The sequence below is a fragment of the Haliotis cracherodii genome, unplaced genomic scaffold (genome assembly GCF_022045235.1).
Source record: "Haliotis cracherodii isolate W230 unplaced genomic scaffold, xgHalCrac1.p SCAF_9, whole genome shotgun sequence".
Classification (NCBI taxonomy): Eukaryota; Metazoa; Mollusca; class Gastropoda; order Lepetellida; family Haliotidae; genus Haliotis; species Haliotis cracherodii.
The window spans coordinates 22,330,466-22,349,017 of NW_027266343.1; the positions used below are offsets into that span (position 1 = coordinate 22,330,466).

The window sequence follows — 18,552 nt, forward strand, 5'->3', positions numbered from 1 at the left end:
CCTTATCTTCAGATTATTGTGCTCTAGTTGGCCCACCCTTTTATTAAACAGCGACCTTGTAATGAGATTAGTGATTAGTAGGACCGAAGTGTATTACTGTATCGACGTTAGTAGCACACTAGGGATGTGGCTCGTTCACAAACACTAACTTGTCTGTTATTTGGGGTCCAAGAACGTCGCACCCGGGGAAACTTTGCTGGAGTGAAGAAGCAATGGATCTTCTGTCACAATATGGATGTAATTCGGCACGGACACGGTCGCCATGGCAGACACTGGCACTAGCTTCAAAAACAGCCAGAGTGTGGAAGAGCAGGAAGACATTTTCACTGATTGAAGTTCATAAAACACCCGAGCCTTATGGTAAATATGTTTGTATTAATTAAGTCATCTCTTGTAGACTTGTACCAGTTTACACAGCACCTGCAGTTTACGCTCTTAATCGCTCATCCGACATACCAATACATTGTCGTATGGTAATTGATCTATTTATACTGAGCGGCAAGGCGACTGATTTACAAATATACCATTTACCGCCAACTCCTCCACTTCCCCATATATCAGTTACAACCATGTCCATTCTTTGCGCCATGTTGATACCGTCGTTTACTGTTGTTTCTGCTGGTTGAGGAGTCATTTGATATTATTTGAGGCGGAAGATGGAAATACTGGAAGACATGGCAACGTGTAACACACAGTATCACAGGTACTTGCATGTAGGGCAACACCATTCACAACAGTTTCCTGCATAGCAACTGTCAAGTAGGAAACAAGTATTACACTGCATGTTCGTAAGGCTTCGGCGAATACACGACAAGGTGGTATCAGCCATTTAATATTCAGCTACGTTCCTAATAATCGTATTCAGATTGGAGCAAGCAGACCAAAAGCAAAAATGTGTAAGAGTCAACCAGATTGTACCAGTCACGTGACAGTTGATACCGATACTGTTACCGCTGTACTGATGTCGACCCGAGAAATAGCGAGAAAATATTCAAAGTAATAAGAAAAAAAACTCGATTTTAAAAGGTTTTTTTTAAAATAAACTTGAAATTACGAAAATAAAATCGAAGTAACGAGAATAAATACGAATTAGGCTTCGCACGAACAACTTAAAAAGAATTGCAAGTTGTGTTTTTTTTTTTTATAGAAACAGAATCTACTTGTATCAACATAGAAATTAGTTACAAGCAGGTGCAACCCGTGTACCCATCTGTATACCGAACACATTGTAAACATCCACATGTAAAAATGTTTAATATGCTAAATCTTCAGCCTGCTTAATTGTTGCCACACGTCTAAGCCTTCTTGAGTAATAAGATCTATAGCATAAGGCGCAGTAAACAGGGTCTATCATTTCAAACATTTCAGGCTTAATTATTAACTTACAATATTTTGCACATTATGTACGAAAATCCTCAACTTTAAGGACATGTGCCTCTTCACTTAACATAATATTCAGGTGCAGCGGAGAAAACTGAAACAAACTATAGAATATTCATTGACATCTAAAAATACCGTACAACTGGTGTGTTGACAGCTTCGAGACGGAAATAGTGGAGCTCAGTCACCCGGTGATTGTGAACTGGTAGAGCACTGTGTATGTTTAGTGCACAGTTCTAGGGATACCGATCATGTATCAAACTACAGATGCATGTGATAACACAGGTAAATGACAAGATTGTGTGTTGTATAGACTAGTTCTACACAGTACATGTCTCAAACTCACAACTACCTCAACTACTTAACTGTGTTGTCTCAAGTGTCAGTATCTCGATCGTTTGTACTAGACGCATTTGCATGAATGTTTAGTCTATTTACTTCATTTAGACTATTATATATTGGTTGATAGATACTGTTTTACGTTGAGATAGTTTAACTGGAACTGGAAATGGAAATGGGAAACATTTATTATTTCTCTATGTATAATATAGGTATGTACAGTTCTGTAAACAATCATTACTCTTACCTATCAAAATGTTGAACTTGTTGATTCAAAATATAAATATAAGTTATTTATGTGGAAGGAAAATTGATTTCATATGTTAAAGATCATATATATTTTATTATCGTATATTACATTTGTTATTAGTTTACAGGATACATGTAGTCCAAACATATGTAGGGATAGTATTGTTTTTGTGTTGTTAAACACAGCCATCAACAAAATTCCAGCTGTGTGTCACCAGCCATGCAGTATTTTTTCAAGCCTTGACCAGACAATTAAACCTGTGGTGGATATTATGAACACCATCCCACATGTCCCATCATTATAGGAAACACAGTCAACCAAGTCACCTAGTCTGACCATCTGATCCCCTTAGCTGCTTCCTATAACAAGCACAGCTTGCTGGTGAAGTGAACTAATCCGTTATAATGGTAGTTGAAAATATATTTTATGTTTTATAAAAATAGCTTAGAAGTTATATATAGTTTTTAGTACATCAGATATCATTTGATCTCACATACAGTAGATATCATTTGATCTCACATACAGTAGATATTATTTGGTCTCACATACAGTAGATATCATTTGATCTCACATACAGTAGATATCATTTGATCTCACATACAGTAGATATCATTTGATCTCACATACAGTAGATATCATTTGATCTCACATACAGTAGATATCATTTGATCTCACATACAGTAGATATCATTTGATCTCACATATACACATATGTACTCCAGTTGCAAAGTTAACAATCTACATAGGGACATCTTTAAATGGAGATGTTGTTGATATATAGAAAAAAACAATTATATATGAAGTAGACAAAATGTTGATGTTGTATGTTGATATATGTTGCAGATACTTGTGATGGCAAGATACAATTTGTTAATTTGTATGGTCAAAATGGGCTTAATCAGTACATGAAATATGCACTCGATGGCATGCAATGATTGCCAACCAATACTTCATAATCTGATTTAGCGATGGACACAGATGGCTTTCATTATAATGTTTGGATCTCATATCTATCTCAGGAAGTTTCTGTTCAATCTCATTAAAATCAGATCTTAGTTCTCGCTTCTGCAAAACAAAGATCTGAGGAAATATCTTATCACTACAAACATAGAAATCATATCAGAAATTTTATCAATGCTAAAAATCACAAGAGATATGTATACCCTACTCACTCTCATGATGTCAGATAAAATTGCTAAGACAGAAGGCAACCTCTTAAACACTTTATCAACAACTACAAATTCAACAAGGCCTAGCATCAGCAAACCTGTCCATACTTATCAACCCATACAAGCCACAAAGGTCACTTCCAGCAGAAGATTTACACCAACTGTATGTTCAACAAAATAAACTGTGAAGCTATGGATACAGACCATTCAGCACAATTGGCCCTCGTCCGTGTCAGACTGTCCACAACATTGGATGTTTTAAATCATAACTCTATACACATCATCTTTCTGAAACATGTGACGCGCATGACGCAGGTACACAGGTGGAGAAACTGTCCTGGGACCCTATGCCACATACCACTTTTACGTTTCTGTCAAAGTTTTTCATGTAAGGGCCTCTCAATAGCCTAGCTGGATTTGTTTTTGTTGAACTGCAGTGCATGGAACATACTCTTAGTGTATGGAGGCTAAAGGAATATAAAGAAACAACATCTATTACACTTTGACATGATACTGGTGTATATCATTCACACTCTAGAGTTATATACTGAGGAAAGTATCAGGATCATAGTTTTGTAAGATCTCACCTTGAACATTTTCATTGCAATGATTATTTGTTCTGGCACTTGTGCCTGATATAGTGTTGTAGCTGTGTTAGCGTTAGGGAGGTGTTGGTTTGTTAAAGCTCAGACAATTGTGCCTGATATAGTGTTGTAGCTGTGTTAGCGTTAGGGAGGTGTTGGTTTGTTAAAGCTCAGACAATTGTGCCTGATATAGTGTTGTAGCTGTGTTAGCGTTAGGGAGGTGTTGGTTTGTTAAAGCTCAGACAATTGTGCCTGATATAGTGTTGTAGCTGTGTTAGCGTTAGGGAGGTGTTGGTTTGTTAAAGCTCAGACAATTGTGCCTGATATAGTGTTGTAGCTGTGTTAGCGTTAGGGAGGTGTTGGTTTGTTAAAGCTCAGACAATTGTGCCTGATATAGTGTTGTAGCTGTGTTAGCGTTAGGGAGGTGTTGGTTTGTTAAAGCTCAGACAATTGTGCCTGATATAGTGTTGTAGCTGTGTTAGCGTTAGGGAGGTGTTGGTTTGTTAAAGCTCAGACAATTGTGCCTGATATAGTGTTGTAGCTGTGTTAGCGTTAGGGAGGTGTTGGTTTGTTAAAGCTCAGACAATTGTGCCTGATATAGTGTTGTAGCTGTGTTAGCGTTAGGGAGGTGTTGGTTTGTTAAAGCTCAGACAATTGTGCCTGATATAGTGTTGTAGCTGTGTTAGCGTTAGGGAGGTGTTGGTTTGTTAAAGCTCAGACAATTGTGCCTGATATAGTGTTGTAGCTGTGTTAGCGTTAGGGAGGTGTTGGTTTGTTAAAGCTCAGACAATTGTGCCTGATATAGTGTTGTAGCTGTGTTAGCGTTAGGGAGGTGTTGGTTTGTTAAAGCTCAGACAATTGTGCCTGATATAGTGTTGTAGCTGTGTTAGCGTTAGGGAGGTGTTGGTTTGTTAAAGCTCAGACAATTGTGCCTGATATAGTGTTGTAGCTGTGTTAGCGTTAGGGAGGTGTTGGTTTGTTAAAGCTCAGACAATTGTGCCTGATATAGTGTTGTAGCTGTGTTAGCGTTAGGGAGGTGTTGGTTTGTTAAAGCTCAGACAATTGTGCCTGATATAGTGTTGTAGCTGTGTTAGCGTTAGGGAGGTGTTGGTTTGTTAAAGCTCAGACAATTGTGCCTGATATAGTGTTGTAGCTGTGTTAGCGTTAGGGAGGTGTTGGTTTGTTAAAGCTCAGACAATTGTGCCTGATATAGTGTTGTAGCTGTGTTAGCGTTAGGGAGGTGTTGGTTTGTTAAAGCTCAGACAATTGTGCCTGATATAGTGTTGTAGCTGTGTTAGCGTTAGGGAGGTGTTGGTTTGTTAAAGCTCAGACAATTGTGCCTGATATAGTGTTGTAGCTGTGTTAGCGTTAGGGAGGTGTTGGTTTGTTAAAGCTCAGACAATTGTGCCTGATATAGTGTTGTAGCTGTGTTAGCGTTAGGGAGGTGTTGGTTTGTTAAAGCTCAGACAATTGTGCCTGATATAGTGTTGTAGCTGTGTTAGCGTTAGGGAGGTGTTGGTTTGTTAAAGCTCAGACAATTGTGCCTGATATAGTGTTGTAGCTGTGTTAGCGTTAGGGAGGTGTTGGTTTTGACGTAGCGTGTCTTTTGGGGTGACGTAGCTTGTCTTTTGGGTGTACTACTTAATTGGGGGAATTAGTCGGTAGCAGCGGTCACGACTGGCTATCACCTTGAATGACAGAGAAGGCTGTTGAGTTGGTGGCGTTTATTGGTGGAAGCAGAGTGAATTTACATAGAAGTACATTTAATTGTAATGGCATGATAATATATATAAGAGGTTGAGTCATATTCATCTAATTGCATACATATGATTAAAACAATTCAATACGTGTACAACACGTACGATCATAATAATACAATCGGCATACAACCGATAATAACATGACTGTAAAGATGCACAATATACTTGTTTAACGGATGGTTATTAAAAGGCATTAATTACGTGAAAATATGTCTGGTAGAAAAACAGTAACGCATGGATAGACAATATAAATACATGTTGGCCGACTCAGTTTTCAATGTTACTAAGTTGCAGGCAAATCATTGCTATGAGTATGTGTCACTGAATGTAGGAACGTACAAGTTATTGACATTGGTACACATACTCATATTGGGATGTTGCCGTGCAACTAGCATACTAATATACTAATATATGTTCGCGAGAGGAAGTATTGTCTGGATATTAAGTCCATGATAATTTTCACAACGCTACGATATAGTCGAAATAGATCTAACCTACCTCTAACGTATTAAGATCGTAGCTGACAAAATAAGTTAACAGTTAAGTAAATAGTGACTTACCTTGAATGACAGAGAAGGCTGTTGAGTTGGTGGCGTTTATTGGTGGAAGCAGAGTGAAGTTTGCTACCACCGACCGCCGTATATATACAACTCAGGCCTTCATTACGTTACATAACTAAAGATCACAACATCCCAGGTGTCAGCGGTTGATCGGCTGTACAATGGGTGGGTGTGTCATTATTTACGGATTTATTCAAGTAGGTTGTTGTATTGCCTAACTTCTTCTTCCTAACTGACCCTTACATCACTGTCGGACTGACCATGTGTGCCGGCCCTGTGACGTGAAGTTAACTCATTAATCACTGGTTCTGAGAGAGAGTGACCCTTTGTGTCGGCCTGGCTGGGCAGATTTGCATAATGAGCCACTGTCTCACAGCTGGAGTGACCGTGAGTTTAGCCGCATATGTGAAACATAAAATATCTTATATGCGGCGGTCAGTTAGTGCATTCGCTATACTGAATTTACTTTAAGAATAGTCAGATTAGTTTACCGATATAGGTTGATTGATATATATTTTCTAATAGGAATTTGGTGTTAGAAGAAAGCTATGACAGTTTGTTAAAGCTCAGACAATTGTGCCTGATATAGTGTTGTAGCTGTGTTAGCATTAGGGAGGTGTTGGTTTGTTAAAGCTCTGGCACTTGTACCTGATGTAGGGTTATAGCTGTGCTGGCTTGAGGGAGGTGTTGGTTTGTTAAAGCTCAGACAATTGTGCCTGATATAGTGTTGTAGCTGTGTTAGCGTTAGGGAGGTGTTGGTTTGTTAAAGCTCAGACAATTGTGCCTGATATAGTGTTGTAGCTGTGTTAGCGTTAGGGAGGTGTTGGTTTGTTAAAGCTCTGGCACTTGTACCTGATGTAGGGTTATAGCTGTGCTAGCTTGAGGGAGGTGTTGGTTTGTTAAAGCTCTGGCACTTGTACCTGATGTAGGGTTATAGCTGTGTTAGCATTAGGGAGGTGTTGGTTTGTTAAAGCTCTGGCACTTGTACCTGATGTAGGGTTATAGCTGTGCTAGCTTGAGGGAGGTGTTGGTTTGTTAAAGCTCAGACAATTGTGCCTGATATAGTGTTGTAGCTGTGTTAGCGTTAGGGAGGTGTTGGTTTGTTAAAGCTCAGACAATTGTGCCTGATATAGTGTTGTAGCTGTGTTAGCGTTAGGGAGGTGTTGGTTTGTTAAAGCTCTGGCACTTGTACCTGATGTAGGGTTATAGCTGTGCTAGCTTGAGGGAGGTGTTGGTTTGTTAAAGCTGTGGCACTTGTGCCTGATGTAGTGTTGTAGCTGTGTGATGGATATTTATAATATAATATTAATGAATGTTATGTATGTATGCGTGGTAAGTGGGGCATGGAAGGTGTCATCTAGCTTGAACTGAGATATACGTATTCAGAAGTGTTTCAAAGCATCATTGTCAGTTCCACCATTGGTTAAGTCGATATCTATTTGTCATTAGTTGATGAAGTTAGAAATACGGGCAGATCAAGTTAGTGTAGTAGGTGGAAGATAAGTTACTCATTATTCAGGTGTAGTTTGAGTGTTGAAATTAGCATGTATGTTTTCATTAAGAGTTGGCTAATTTTGTTTTGAATCTATTTTGAATATCTGTGAGAATTTGTTGTATTTGTTCTTGAGCCTGTATTAGTTAATTTTGATAAGGCCCAAGGATAACAACTTCTGCATCAGACGTGTCAGGGCTACTTCCTGCCCCTTGAGTGACTGAGTGACTGAGACACCGCTGTGAACAATATTCCAGTTATATCATGGCTTACCAGCTCAATGTGGGAGGAAGGTATGAAGTGACACAGGTCTCAGACATTTACTACACAAGAAACTCACAAGCACGGGTATGGTGCTGAGAAACAAAGAAACATAATCAGGGTGATCCGGGATTTGAACCCATAATCATAGGTTCCATGTCCCCCCATACATACTAAGCCAGTTATACTAAGATACAAACCCTTGAAGATCAGGGGTAGAATAGGTCTTTAGCAACCCATTCTTGCCGTAAAAGGCGACAATGCTTGTCGAAAGAGGCGACTAACAGGATCGGGTGGTCAGGCTTGCTGACATGGTTGATGAATGCATCTACTTATCCAGTAGTTGAGCTGCTCACCACAAAAGTGCATCTACTCATCCAATAGTTGAGCTGCTCACCACTGATGTGCATCTACTCATCCAGTAGTTGGGCTGCACACAAGAAAAGTGCATCTACTCTTCCAGTAGTTAAGCTGTTCACCACTGATGTGCATCTACTCATCCAGTAGTTGGGCTGCACACAAGAAAAGTGCATCTACCCTTCCAGTAGTTAAGCTGCTCACCACTAAACGAGCTCAAAAACACCACAACAACAGAATAAACACAACAGACCATGCTGATGTCAACATGAAGACAGAAAGACAACCCAAGGCATACACTGCCAGTGGCAGACCAGTTTTCAAGCAATCAAGATATAATGACTGTGAGACTCATAAACTTCTAGTTATTATTTACAGTTGCAAGGTGTCCACATAAACTGTAAGAAACGTTAAGTTGATTACTGCGCAGTGTTCAGTGCAGCTTTATATAGTTTGTCGTACTCTGTTAAGGTACAAAAGTTTGAATTCAACATGACTCCTGAGTGCCAAAGAACTTTGTTCCCGTCCAGTTACAACAGCCGTACCAATGGAGCTGACAATCAATGTTTGGCCCTCACTCTATGAAGTTTCATACTCCAATGAACTCACACAAAGTGAAAGTCAATTCTTATAAATTTTTTATCACAATTTCTTACATCAAAGGATGGAGGCCAAGATCTAAACACAATTTTATTTAGTACATGTGACTTCATGTTTACACTGACAGCCATACAACAACCAGCTATATCGCGGAGTAAAATAGTTCCTCAAAAAGAGAGGTGACATGAGCATATGGATGTACAACTTGCTCTTCAGAAACATCTTACACAGCACGTGTTCAAATCATATCCTCATTAGATGAGAAAGTTCTGTAAAGAACTACCCCAGTAAGTCACAATGACAGCGCGTCGTAATACATCAAGTACAAGACATCATAATGGCCGACGCGATAAACGTGATGAGAGAGATTTCCGAAGTTGTTAATGAACCTGTGGCGGTTACATGTGTTAGTCATCATTGATCAACTGGCCGATCATTGAAAGGTGAATAAAGATGCGTCAAACACACACTAGGTAAATTCATAGATTGCTGGAGACGGTCAGTGTCAGCCTAGACACGAATCGAGTCGATACTACGATAGTTTAGATGTTTATTTCTTTGTTTGTTCATTAGGATAGGCTGTAGGGTGGATATTTGTGAACAATCATGCAGTCACGCTTTCTAACATTTCCCAATGTATACTGAAATGCTGAGACCAAGAATAAAGGTTCTAAATGATCAGAAAGAACGCTTATGTATGTTTTCGTGCTAGGGAATTCCCAGGGGTTTCCCCAGGAATGTGGAAGTAGTCCGTCAGTGTTTATGTCATTTCAAGAACATGGTCTCGTGAAAAACGTATGAACGTCAAATTGTGTCGTTCATACACTTATGAACATCAATTTCGCGGTCATGTGACCGACCTCTCGTCCAATGGAGAAGCTGTATATCGTTTAAACTTCAAATTAAAAAATTATTCACAGATATGTACTGCAGGCTACTCCATATATCAACAAAGGTCTCTCCATGATCATGTGATGCAATCGACTGTGATCATCTCAACGGAGACATTACATTATATATCAAAATAAGAGCGATGTAATGATTATGTACATAGTGATATGACCAATAGCAAGGAGCCTTGCTATGGTTATGAGAACATGGTGCCCTTCATGTTTGAATGTTGTTAGGCACTGGATGTTTTTAAACTTTGAAAATACTTGATACCAGAGTTCTCAATGATGCAGACAAGAAACTTACTCTACAGGTGCTTGGGTAGGGAGTAAATCTTGAATTTGACGATTCAGTCGAAGGTTCACAAATCATTCTGAGCCATTAGTTTTGTTGATTTTCTTATGAATGCCTAAGGGCTATTGGCATGCTTCTAATTGGTCGAACTCAGCAAGAGGTCACCAATATGTTCAATGTGTTTCAGTCTGATTTGCAGACTTTGGAAGAGGTATCTGCAGACACTAAATGTTAATGATATCAAATTGTGCCCGAGGTCCACAATGCAAGTTGATTAGCAATCAAAGGTCAAGTAGGGAGCAATTAATCAGAAACGAGGCATTAAGAAACACACAATCAAACTGACATTCACTTGTGCCAGGCCATCAGAGTTCGAAGTATTGACTAAATATTTAGAAATTGTCAACTTGCAGCTCATTTGCATGCTCAGCAACCACATGTTATAAAACTGTTAACAAATCAACACATTCTAGCCATACGCCAATGGTGTTTAAAGCATAGTGTCTTTGGGAATCGACAATGGTAATGTGTAATGTTTGCAGATGAATCCAGACTCACTGTGGACTTTCTGGACAGGCATGGAAGTGTTTGGAGGCATGCACGTATTGTAACTGGCTACCACTGTCAGCAAAACATCACCAGAATGCAATGGCCAGCCATAAGTCCTCAAACCTTTCCCCCATTGTGCACGTCTTGGGAAATGTGTCTGCCAGTATCAAAATCCACCAGCTACTTTAGCCAGACTGGGTCAGGTGCTGCAAGAGGAATGGACAAGATTCCCTCAAAATGTCATTTGGAGATTGATTCGGACCTGTTTAATTGTAGAAATGAATGTGACAATCCATTATTGATAAGGTCATCTCAAGCGTTTATTTTTATACTACCCTCCCTTGTCGTCTTGGTGGATGTTTGCCTTCTTACAATACATGGCTTCCATGTTCTCCAACACCTAGTCTTTTCTTTTGCTTATCCATCCAGTGCCATCACTCTATACCTCTTTGTATTTCTGTAACAGTCTGTTATTTTCATATATCCCCTCGTGTTTAGGGAAAGTATAGTTTGACAATAAGAATATGGTATCTATTTTGACTATCATATATATCATGTATATCATGAATCTTCAGTTAGATATTTCATCTATGTGTATTTCAGTTCTGTCTAAACCAGCACCGCCAGTTGTGGGGAAGGTGACTCACCACACAATAGAGCTGTATTGGGATGATGCGTACGATGCTGCTGTGGAGGTTGGACGTGGTCAGGGAGGCAAGATACGCACTTGTATCCAGGAGTTGGACAGACACAGTCAGTGGGGAAATATATACACGTATGTATTGTCAATGTTAGTGAGGGAATATATTCATGTATGTACAATGTCATTTGGGAAATATATTGAGGTTATCACGCGAGTGTGTTTGGGGATGGTAAATATCCTGCATTAAGAGTGAGTGAGTGAGTATGGTTTTACGCCACTTTTTGCAATATTACAGCAATATCACGGTGGGGGACACCAGAAATGGGCTTCACACATTGTGCCCATGTCAGGAATCGAACCCGGGTCTTTGGCGTGACGAGCGAACGCTTTAACCACTAGGCTACCCGACCGCCCCCCTGCATTAGGAATAAACATTGTATTTAGAGAGCCAAAGTTGCCAAAACTTATAAAATGCCTTAGCTATGTCACAGTTAGACACTGATTTTAAGTATATCAGACTGTTCATTTGATAATGATAGCAATTATCCCTGTAGTTTATCCAGATTCCCGATGGTTAATTCTGACTCGATTGCCGAATGACAAGGGGCGACGCCATGTTTATTTGTAAACACTGAAAGGAGTCCCTACTTGACCTTTGATATTTGCATCTCTATCCATATATGACCCAAACAGATAACGTTTTTATCTGTTGGCTTTATTCTGCCGAGAAACCTACCCATTATATGACAAATACACGTGTGTATTGTCAATGTCAGTGAGGGAATATATACATGTATGTACAATATAAGTGTGGAAATATATACACGTATATCTTGTCAATGTCAGTGAGGGAATATATACATGTATGTACAATTTCAGTGAGGGAATATATACATGTATGTACAATGTCAGTGAGGGAATATATACATGTATGTATTGTCAATGTCATTGATGAAATATATACACATGTGTATCGTCAATGTCAGTGGGGGAATATATACATATATATACAATGTCAGTGCGGAAATATATACACGTTTGTATTGTCAATGTCAGTGAGGGAATACATACATGTATGTACAATGTCAGTGGGGAAATTTATTCATGTGTGTACATTGTCAGTGGAGAAATATATACATGATGGATGAAACTGTCCAGCCCACTACTGGGAGTAATTACAGCAGCTGGTGCCACAACCAGATGGGTGAAACTGTCCAGCAGACTAATTATAGCAGCTGGTGCCACAACCAGATGGGTGAAACTGTCCAGCAGACTAATTATAGCAGCTGGTGCCACAACCAGATGAGTGAAACTGTCCAGCAGACTAATTACAGCAGCTGGTGCCACAACCAGATGGGTGAAACTGTCCAGCAGACTAATTACAGCAGCTGGTGCTACAACCAGACAGGTGAAACTGTTGAGCTGACTAATTACAGCAGCTGGTACCACAACCAGATGGGTGAAACTGTCCAGCAGACTAATTACAGCAGCTGGTGCCACATCCAGACAGGTTAAACTGTCCAGCAGACTAATTACAGCAGCTGGTGCTACAACCAGACAGGTGAAACTGTTGAGCTGACTAATTATAGCAGATGGTGCCACAACCAGATGGGTGAAACTGTCCAGCAGACTAATTATAGCAGCTGGTGCCACAACCAGATGGGTGAAACTGTCCAGCAGACTAATTACAGCAGCTGGTGCCACAACCAGACAGGTGAAACTGTCCAGCAGACTAATTACAGCAGCTGGTGCTACAACCAGACAGGTGAAACTGTTGAGCTGACTAATTACAGCAGCTGGTGCCACAACCAGACAGGTGAAACTGTCCAGCAGACTAATTATAGCAGCTGGTGCCACAACCAGATGGGTGAAACTGTCCAGCAGACTAATTACAGCAGCTGGTGCCACAATCAGATGGGTGAAACTGTCCAGCAGACTAATTACAGCAGCTGGTGCCACAACCAGATGGGTGAAACTGTCCAGCCCACTACTGGGGGTAATTACAGCAGCTGGTGCCACAACCAGATGGGTGAAACTGTCCAGCCCACTACTGGGGGTAATTACAGCAGCTGGTGCCACAACCAGACAGGTGAAACTGTCCAGCAGACTAATTACAGCAGCTGGTGCCACAACCAGATGGGTGAAACTGTCCAGCCCACTACTGGGGGTAATTACAGCAGCTGGTGCCACAACCAGATGGGTGAAACTGTCCAGCAGACTAATTACAGCAGCTGGTGCCACAATCAGATAGGTGAAACTGTCCAGCAGACTAATTATAGCAGATGGTGCCACAACCAGATGGGTGAAACTGTCCAGCAGACTAATTAAGGCAGCTGGTGCCACAACCAGATAGGTGAAACTGTCCAGCAGACTAATTACAGCAGCTGGTGCTACAACCAGATAGGTGAAACTGTCCAGCACGCTAATTACAGCAGCTGGTGCCGCAAACAGATAGTTGAAACTGTCAAGCTGACTAATTAAAGCAGCTGGTGCCACAACTAGATAGGTGAAACTGTTGAGCTGACTAATTACAGCAGCTGGTGCCACAACCAGACGGGTGAAACTGTTGAGCGGACTAATTACAGCAGCTGGTGCCACAACCAGATGGGTGAAACTGTTGAGCTGAATAATTACAGCAGCTGGTGCCACAACCAGACAGGTGAAACTGTCCAGCAGACTAATTATAGCAGCTGGTGCCACAACCAGATGGGTGAAACTGTCCAGCAGACTAATTACAGCAGCTGGTGCCACAACCAGATGGGTGAAACTGTCCAGCAGACTAATTACAGCAGCTGGTGCCACAACCAGACAGGTGAAACTGTCTAGCTGGAATCTAATCAATTATTGATGATGATGAGTTTACATCTTCTAGATCCATCTTGCTTGTCAATAGTGTACTTGATATGACTGCAGGTCACTTGTTTAATTAATACAACCACTGCAGTGAATGATAAGGTATCTGCTGATGAGGAAATGGAACTGTCAACCTGTCCCTCATATACACAGAAATATAATTGAAGTATTTTTTTTCTATGTAAACCTATGCACTTGACTTACTGCAAATATAATAACGTTGCGGGGTTTACCAAAAAAATCTGTGAAATGAATAGATTTTGTACTTCTAGGAGGGAAGTACATTTTATGTAAGAAATTAGGTTATATAATTAGACATCATCAGGTAGACTGAGATCAGTGGAAGTCATACAGTGGAGTAGCACTTGGATTGATTTGGATACTTGTACAACCAGCTTACAGATACGCCATCTCATGAAGCCTGTCTCACTTCCTGGCAACTGTTGCTAGTGTGACATGGCAGCATGAAGAAATGGGTACTTATAAATGGGTGCATATCTAGCTGTGCATTTAGGAATTTCTATTAAATGCCTATTTCAAACAAGTGTCTAGTCTTTCAATCAGATGATGTCGAATTTCATACATTTAGAAGCACGCTTAATTTGGAAGAGACTCTGAAACTACTGGATCAGTGAACTGAAACTTCACATGCTTGTTCTAACCAATCTGTTCAAGAGGTGAAAATCTGAAAAAGATTGAAAAGTATTGCCAAACCTAGTTATGGCCTTTTCTCTACCATTTGTGTACAAAATGTAATGAAATTTGGTACAGATGTAGTTTGCAGTGGGGTTCAAGACATGTGTACCATTTTTTGTTATAATGTAACATTTGACCTTGATTTGGCGTTTGAATTTCGACCATAATAAATGCTGAAATATCTTGCAGCTGTAGCAGGGCGTGGAGTCATCCCACAGATGATATCCTTACCTTGTCAGCTTGCTGACTGGGTTAACCTCTTTGGTCATGTGAACAAGGCGTTTGACTTCTGATCAGAAGGTCAGTGGTTCGAATCCCATCACAGGACTCGGAGATTTTATCGCCGCTACCCAGCCATAGGGCTCCCATGGCAGTTATGTGGAAAAAATGGCTACTACACAGCCACATCAGCTCAAACTGTAGTGTAATAGAATTGTCAAATTGTCATTGGGAGATCGACTCAGACCATACCATGAAATATAAACAAATGTTTGACCAATTGTGGGGACATGACCCATCATAGATTGTCATCTCAAAGGCTCATTATTATACTACACACTCCTTTGGTCTTTTGTGGGTGTTTGCACCCTTACAATGCAACATGTTCTGTTTCATTGTCATGTTACTTAGTCCTTCCTTTTTCTTTATAAATCCATTAGCATCACTCAAAACCTCTTTGTTTTTCTGTTATCATCTGTTATTATCGAATATCCCCTACTTTTTCGGAGAGTATATTATTCTGTGGATTTTGTACCAGAGAGGACTCAATAACCAGTGGTCAGATTCTGTCCTCATTTTGTGTGTGTGCTGACTGTTGGGTACCATATACCACAAAAAATCCAAGGCCACACTGCAAATGACCAAGGGCAGATCTGCCTCATTGCTTCACAACCGCTTGCCTCATAACTGTCACATTTTACATGTTTTTGCAGGTTTAAATGCTTGACATTTTCTTGTCTTCGACTTTGGTCATTGGACACATGGCTTGGCAGCCATATTGGATTTTCAGAGTGCATTTTACCCTACTCTTCAGAACCCCTATCTGACGTTCATACAGTTTGGACCTCACTCTATGAAGGTTCATACTCCAATGAACTAACACAAAGTAAAAGTCAATTCTTAAATACACTTTCAAGAGCAGACTGACTTACAATGTATTTCACAAGGGCAGTATTACTTAAGCTATGTGTAGGGCCTCTGTAACTTTTCAATGTTTGAATTGCCCTACTCATGTTTAGAAAAGCCCATAAAAATGTACCAGGCCTTTCACCTTCACCAACTCCACGACTGAAGTAGGATTATTTGTGAATACATTTAGAGACAAATGTACCAGGCCTTTCACCACCACCAACTCCACGACTGAAGTAGGATTATTTGTGAATACATTTAGAGACAAATATACCAGGCCTTTCACCACCACCAACTCCACGACTGAAGTAGGATTATTTGTGAATACGTTTAGAGACAAATATACCAGGCCTTTCACCACCACCAACTCCACGACTGAAGTAGGATTATTTGTGAATACATTTAGAGACAAATATACCAGGCCTTTCACCACCACCAACTCCACGACTGAAGTAGGATTATTTGTGAATACGTTTAGAGACAAATATACCAGGCCTTTCACCACCACCAACTCCACGACTGAAGTAGGATTATTTGTGAATACGTTTAGAGACAAATATACCAGGCCTTTCACCACCACCAACTCCACGACTGAAGTAGGATTATTTGTGAATACGTTTAGAGACAAATGTACCAGGCCTTTCACCACCACCAACTCCACGACTGAAGTAGGATTATTTGTGAATACATTTAGAGACAAATGTACCAGGCCTTTCACCACCACCAACTCCACGACTGAAGTAGGATTATTTGTGAATACATTTAGAGACAAATGTACCAGGCCTTTCACCACTACCAACTCCACGACTGAAGTAGGATTATTTGTGAATACATTTAGAGACAAATGTACCAGGCCTTTCACCACTACCAACTCCACGACTGAAGTAGGATTATTTGTGAATACATTTAGAGACAAATGTACCAGGCCTTTCACCACCACCAACTCCACGACTGAAGTAGGATTATTTGTGAATACATTTAGAGACAAATGTACCAGGCCTTTCACCACTACCAACTCCACGACTGAAGTAGGATTATTTGTGAATACATTTAGAGACAAATATACCAGGCCTTTCACCACCACCAACTCCACGACTGAAGTAGGATTATTTGTGAATACGTTTAGAGACAAATATACCAGGCCTTTCACCACCACCATCTCCACGACTGAAGTAGGATTATTTGTGAATACATTTAGAGACAAATGTACCAGGCCTTTCACCACCACCAACTCCACGACTGAAGTAGGATTATTTGTGAATACGTTTAGAGACAAATGTACCAGGCCTTTCACCACCACCAACTCCACGACTGAAGTAGGATTATTTGTGAATACATTTAGAGACAAATGTACCAGGCCTTTCACCACTACCAACTCCACGACTGAAGTAGGATTATTTGTGAATACATTTAGAGACAAATGTACCAGGCCTTTCACCACTACCAACTCCACGACTGAAGTAGGATTATTTGTGAATACATTTAGAGACAAATATACCTGGCCTTTCACCACTACCAACTCGACGACTGAAGTAGGATTATTTGTGAATACATTTAGAGACAAATATACCAGGCCTTTCACCACCACCAACTCCACGACTGAAGTAGGATTATTTGTGAATACATTTAGAGGTTTGAATCTATAGTATTGTTTAAGTACTGAAGCTTACCTTCAATGATATTTTCAGAATGACCAAACAATAATTATCACTGATGGAGAATGCTTGAGCAGTTAATTAATACATGAACATTATTGATAATGTTTATTTCCATATATCTTGTGTCATTGTACCATAAAAGTTCCCATGGACATGGTGTCAAACAAACTGGCTGATGTCAAACTTGAAGTGGTGTATGGTGTCAGGTGAGGTAGACAGAGTTATGTATGGTGTCAAGTGAGGTAGACAGAGTTATGTATGGTGTCAGGTGAGGTAGACAGAGTTATGTATGGTGTCAGGTGAGGTTGACAGAGTTATGTATGGTGTCAGGTGAGGTTGACAGAGTGGTGTATGGTGTCAAGTGAGGTAGACAGAGTTATGTATGGTGTCAGGTGAGGTTGACAGAGTTATGTATGGTGTCAAGTGAGGTTGACAGAGTGGTGTATGGTGTCAGGTGAGGTAGACAGAGTGGTGTATGGTGTCAAGTGAGGTTGACAGAGTGGTGTATGGTGTCAGGTGAGGTTGACAGAGTTATGTATGGTGTCAAGTGAGGTAGACAGAGTTATGTATGGTGTCAGGTGAGGTTGACAGAGTTATGTATGGTGTCAAGTGAGGTTGACAGAGTGGTGTATGGTGTCAGGTGAGGTAGACAGAGTGGTGTATGGTGTCAAGTGAGGTTGACAGAGTGGTGTATGGTGTCAGGTGAGGTTGACAGAGTTATGTATGGTGTCAGGTGAGGTTGACAGAGTTATGTATTGTGTCAGGTGAGGTTGACAGAGTGGTGTATGGTGTCAGGTGAGGTAGACAGAGTGATGTATGGTGTCAGGTGAGGTAGACAGAGTTATGTATGGTGTCAGGTGAGGTAGACAGAGTGATGTATGGTGTCAGGTGAGGTAGACAGAGTTATGTATGGTGTCAGGTGAGGTAGACAGAGTGGTGTATGGTGTCAGGTGAGGTTGACAGAGTGGTGTATTGTGTCAGGTGAGGTTGACAGAGTGGTGTATGGTGTCAGGTGAGGTAGACAGAGTGGTGTATGGTGTCAGGTGAGGTTGACAGTGGTGTATGGTGTCAGGTGAGGTTGACAGAGT

The 18,552-nt window shown here is 40.5% G+C and overlaps 1 protein-coding gene across 3 annotated transcripts in view; it reads left to right on the forward strand.

Annotated features, from left to right (window-relative positions):
- The first annotated feature begins 212 nt into the window (after positions 1-212).
- Positions 213-18,552, forward strand: part of LOC139452158 (fibronectin type 3 and ankyrin repeat domains protein 1-like) — a 133,740-nt gene continuing 115,400 nt past the window's right edge. For 2 of the 3 annotated variants that reach the window (XM_071233505.1, XM_071233506.1), the window contains exons 1-2: positions 1,578-1,665; positions 11,090-11,261. In XM_071233505.1, coding sequence (XP_071089606.1) covers positions 1,632-1,665; positions 11,090-11,261 — 206 coding nt within the window. In that variant the 5' untranslated portion in view covers positions 1,578-1,631. Of the gene's footprint in view, positions 361-1,577; positions 1,666-11,089; positions 11,262-18,552 lie in introns of those variants that run through there. The other variant, XM_071233504.1, reaches the window with a different exon arrangement.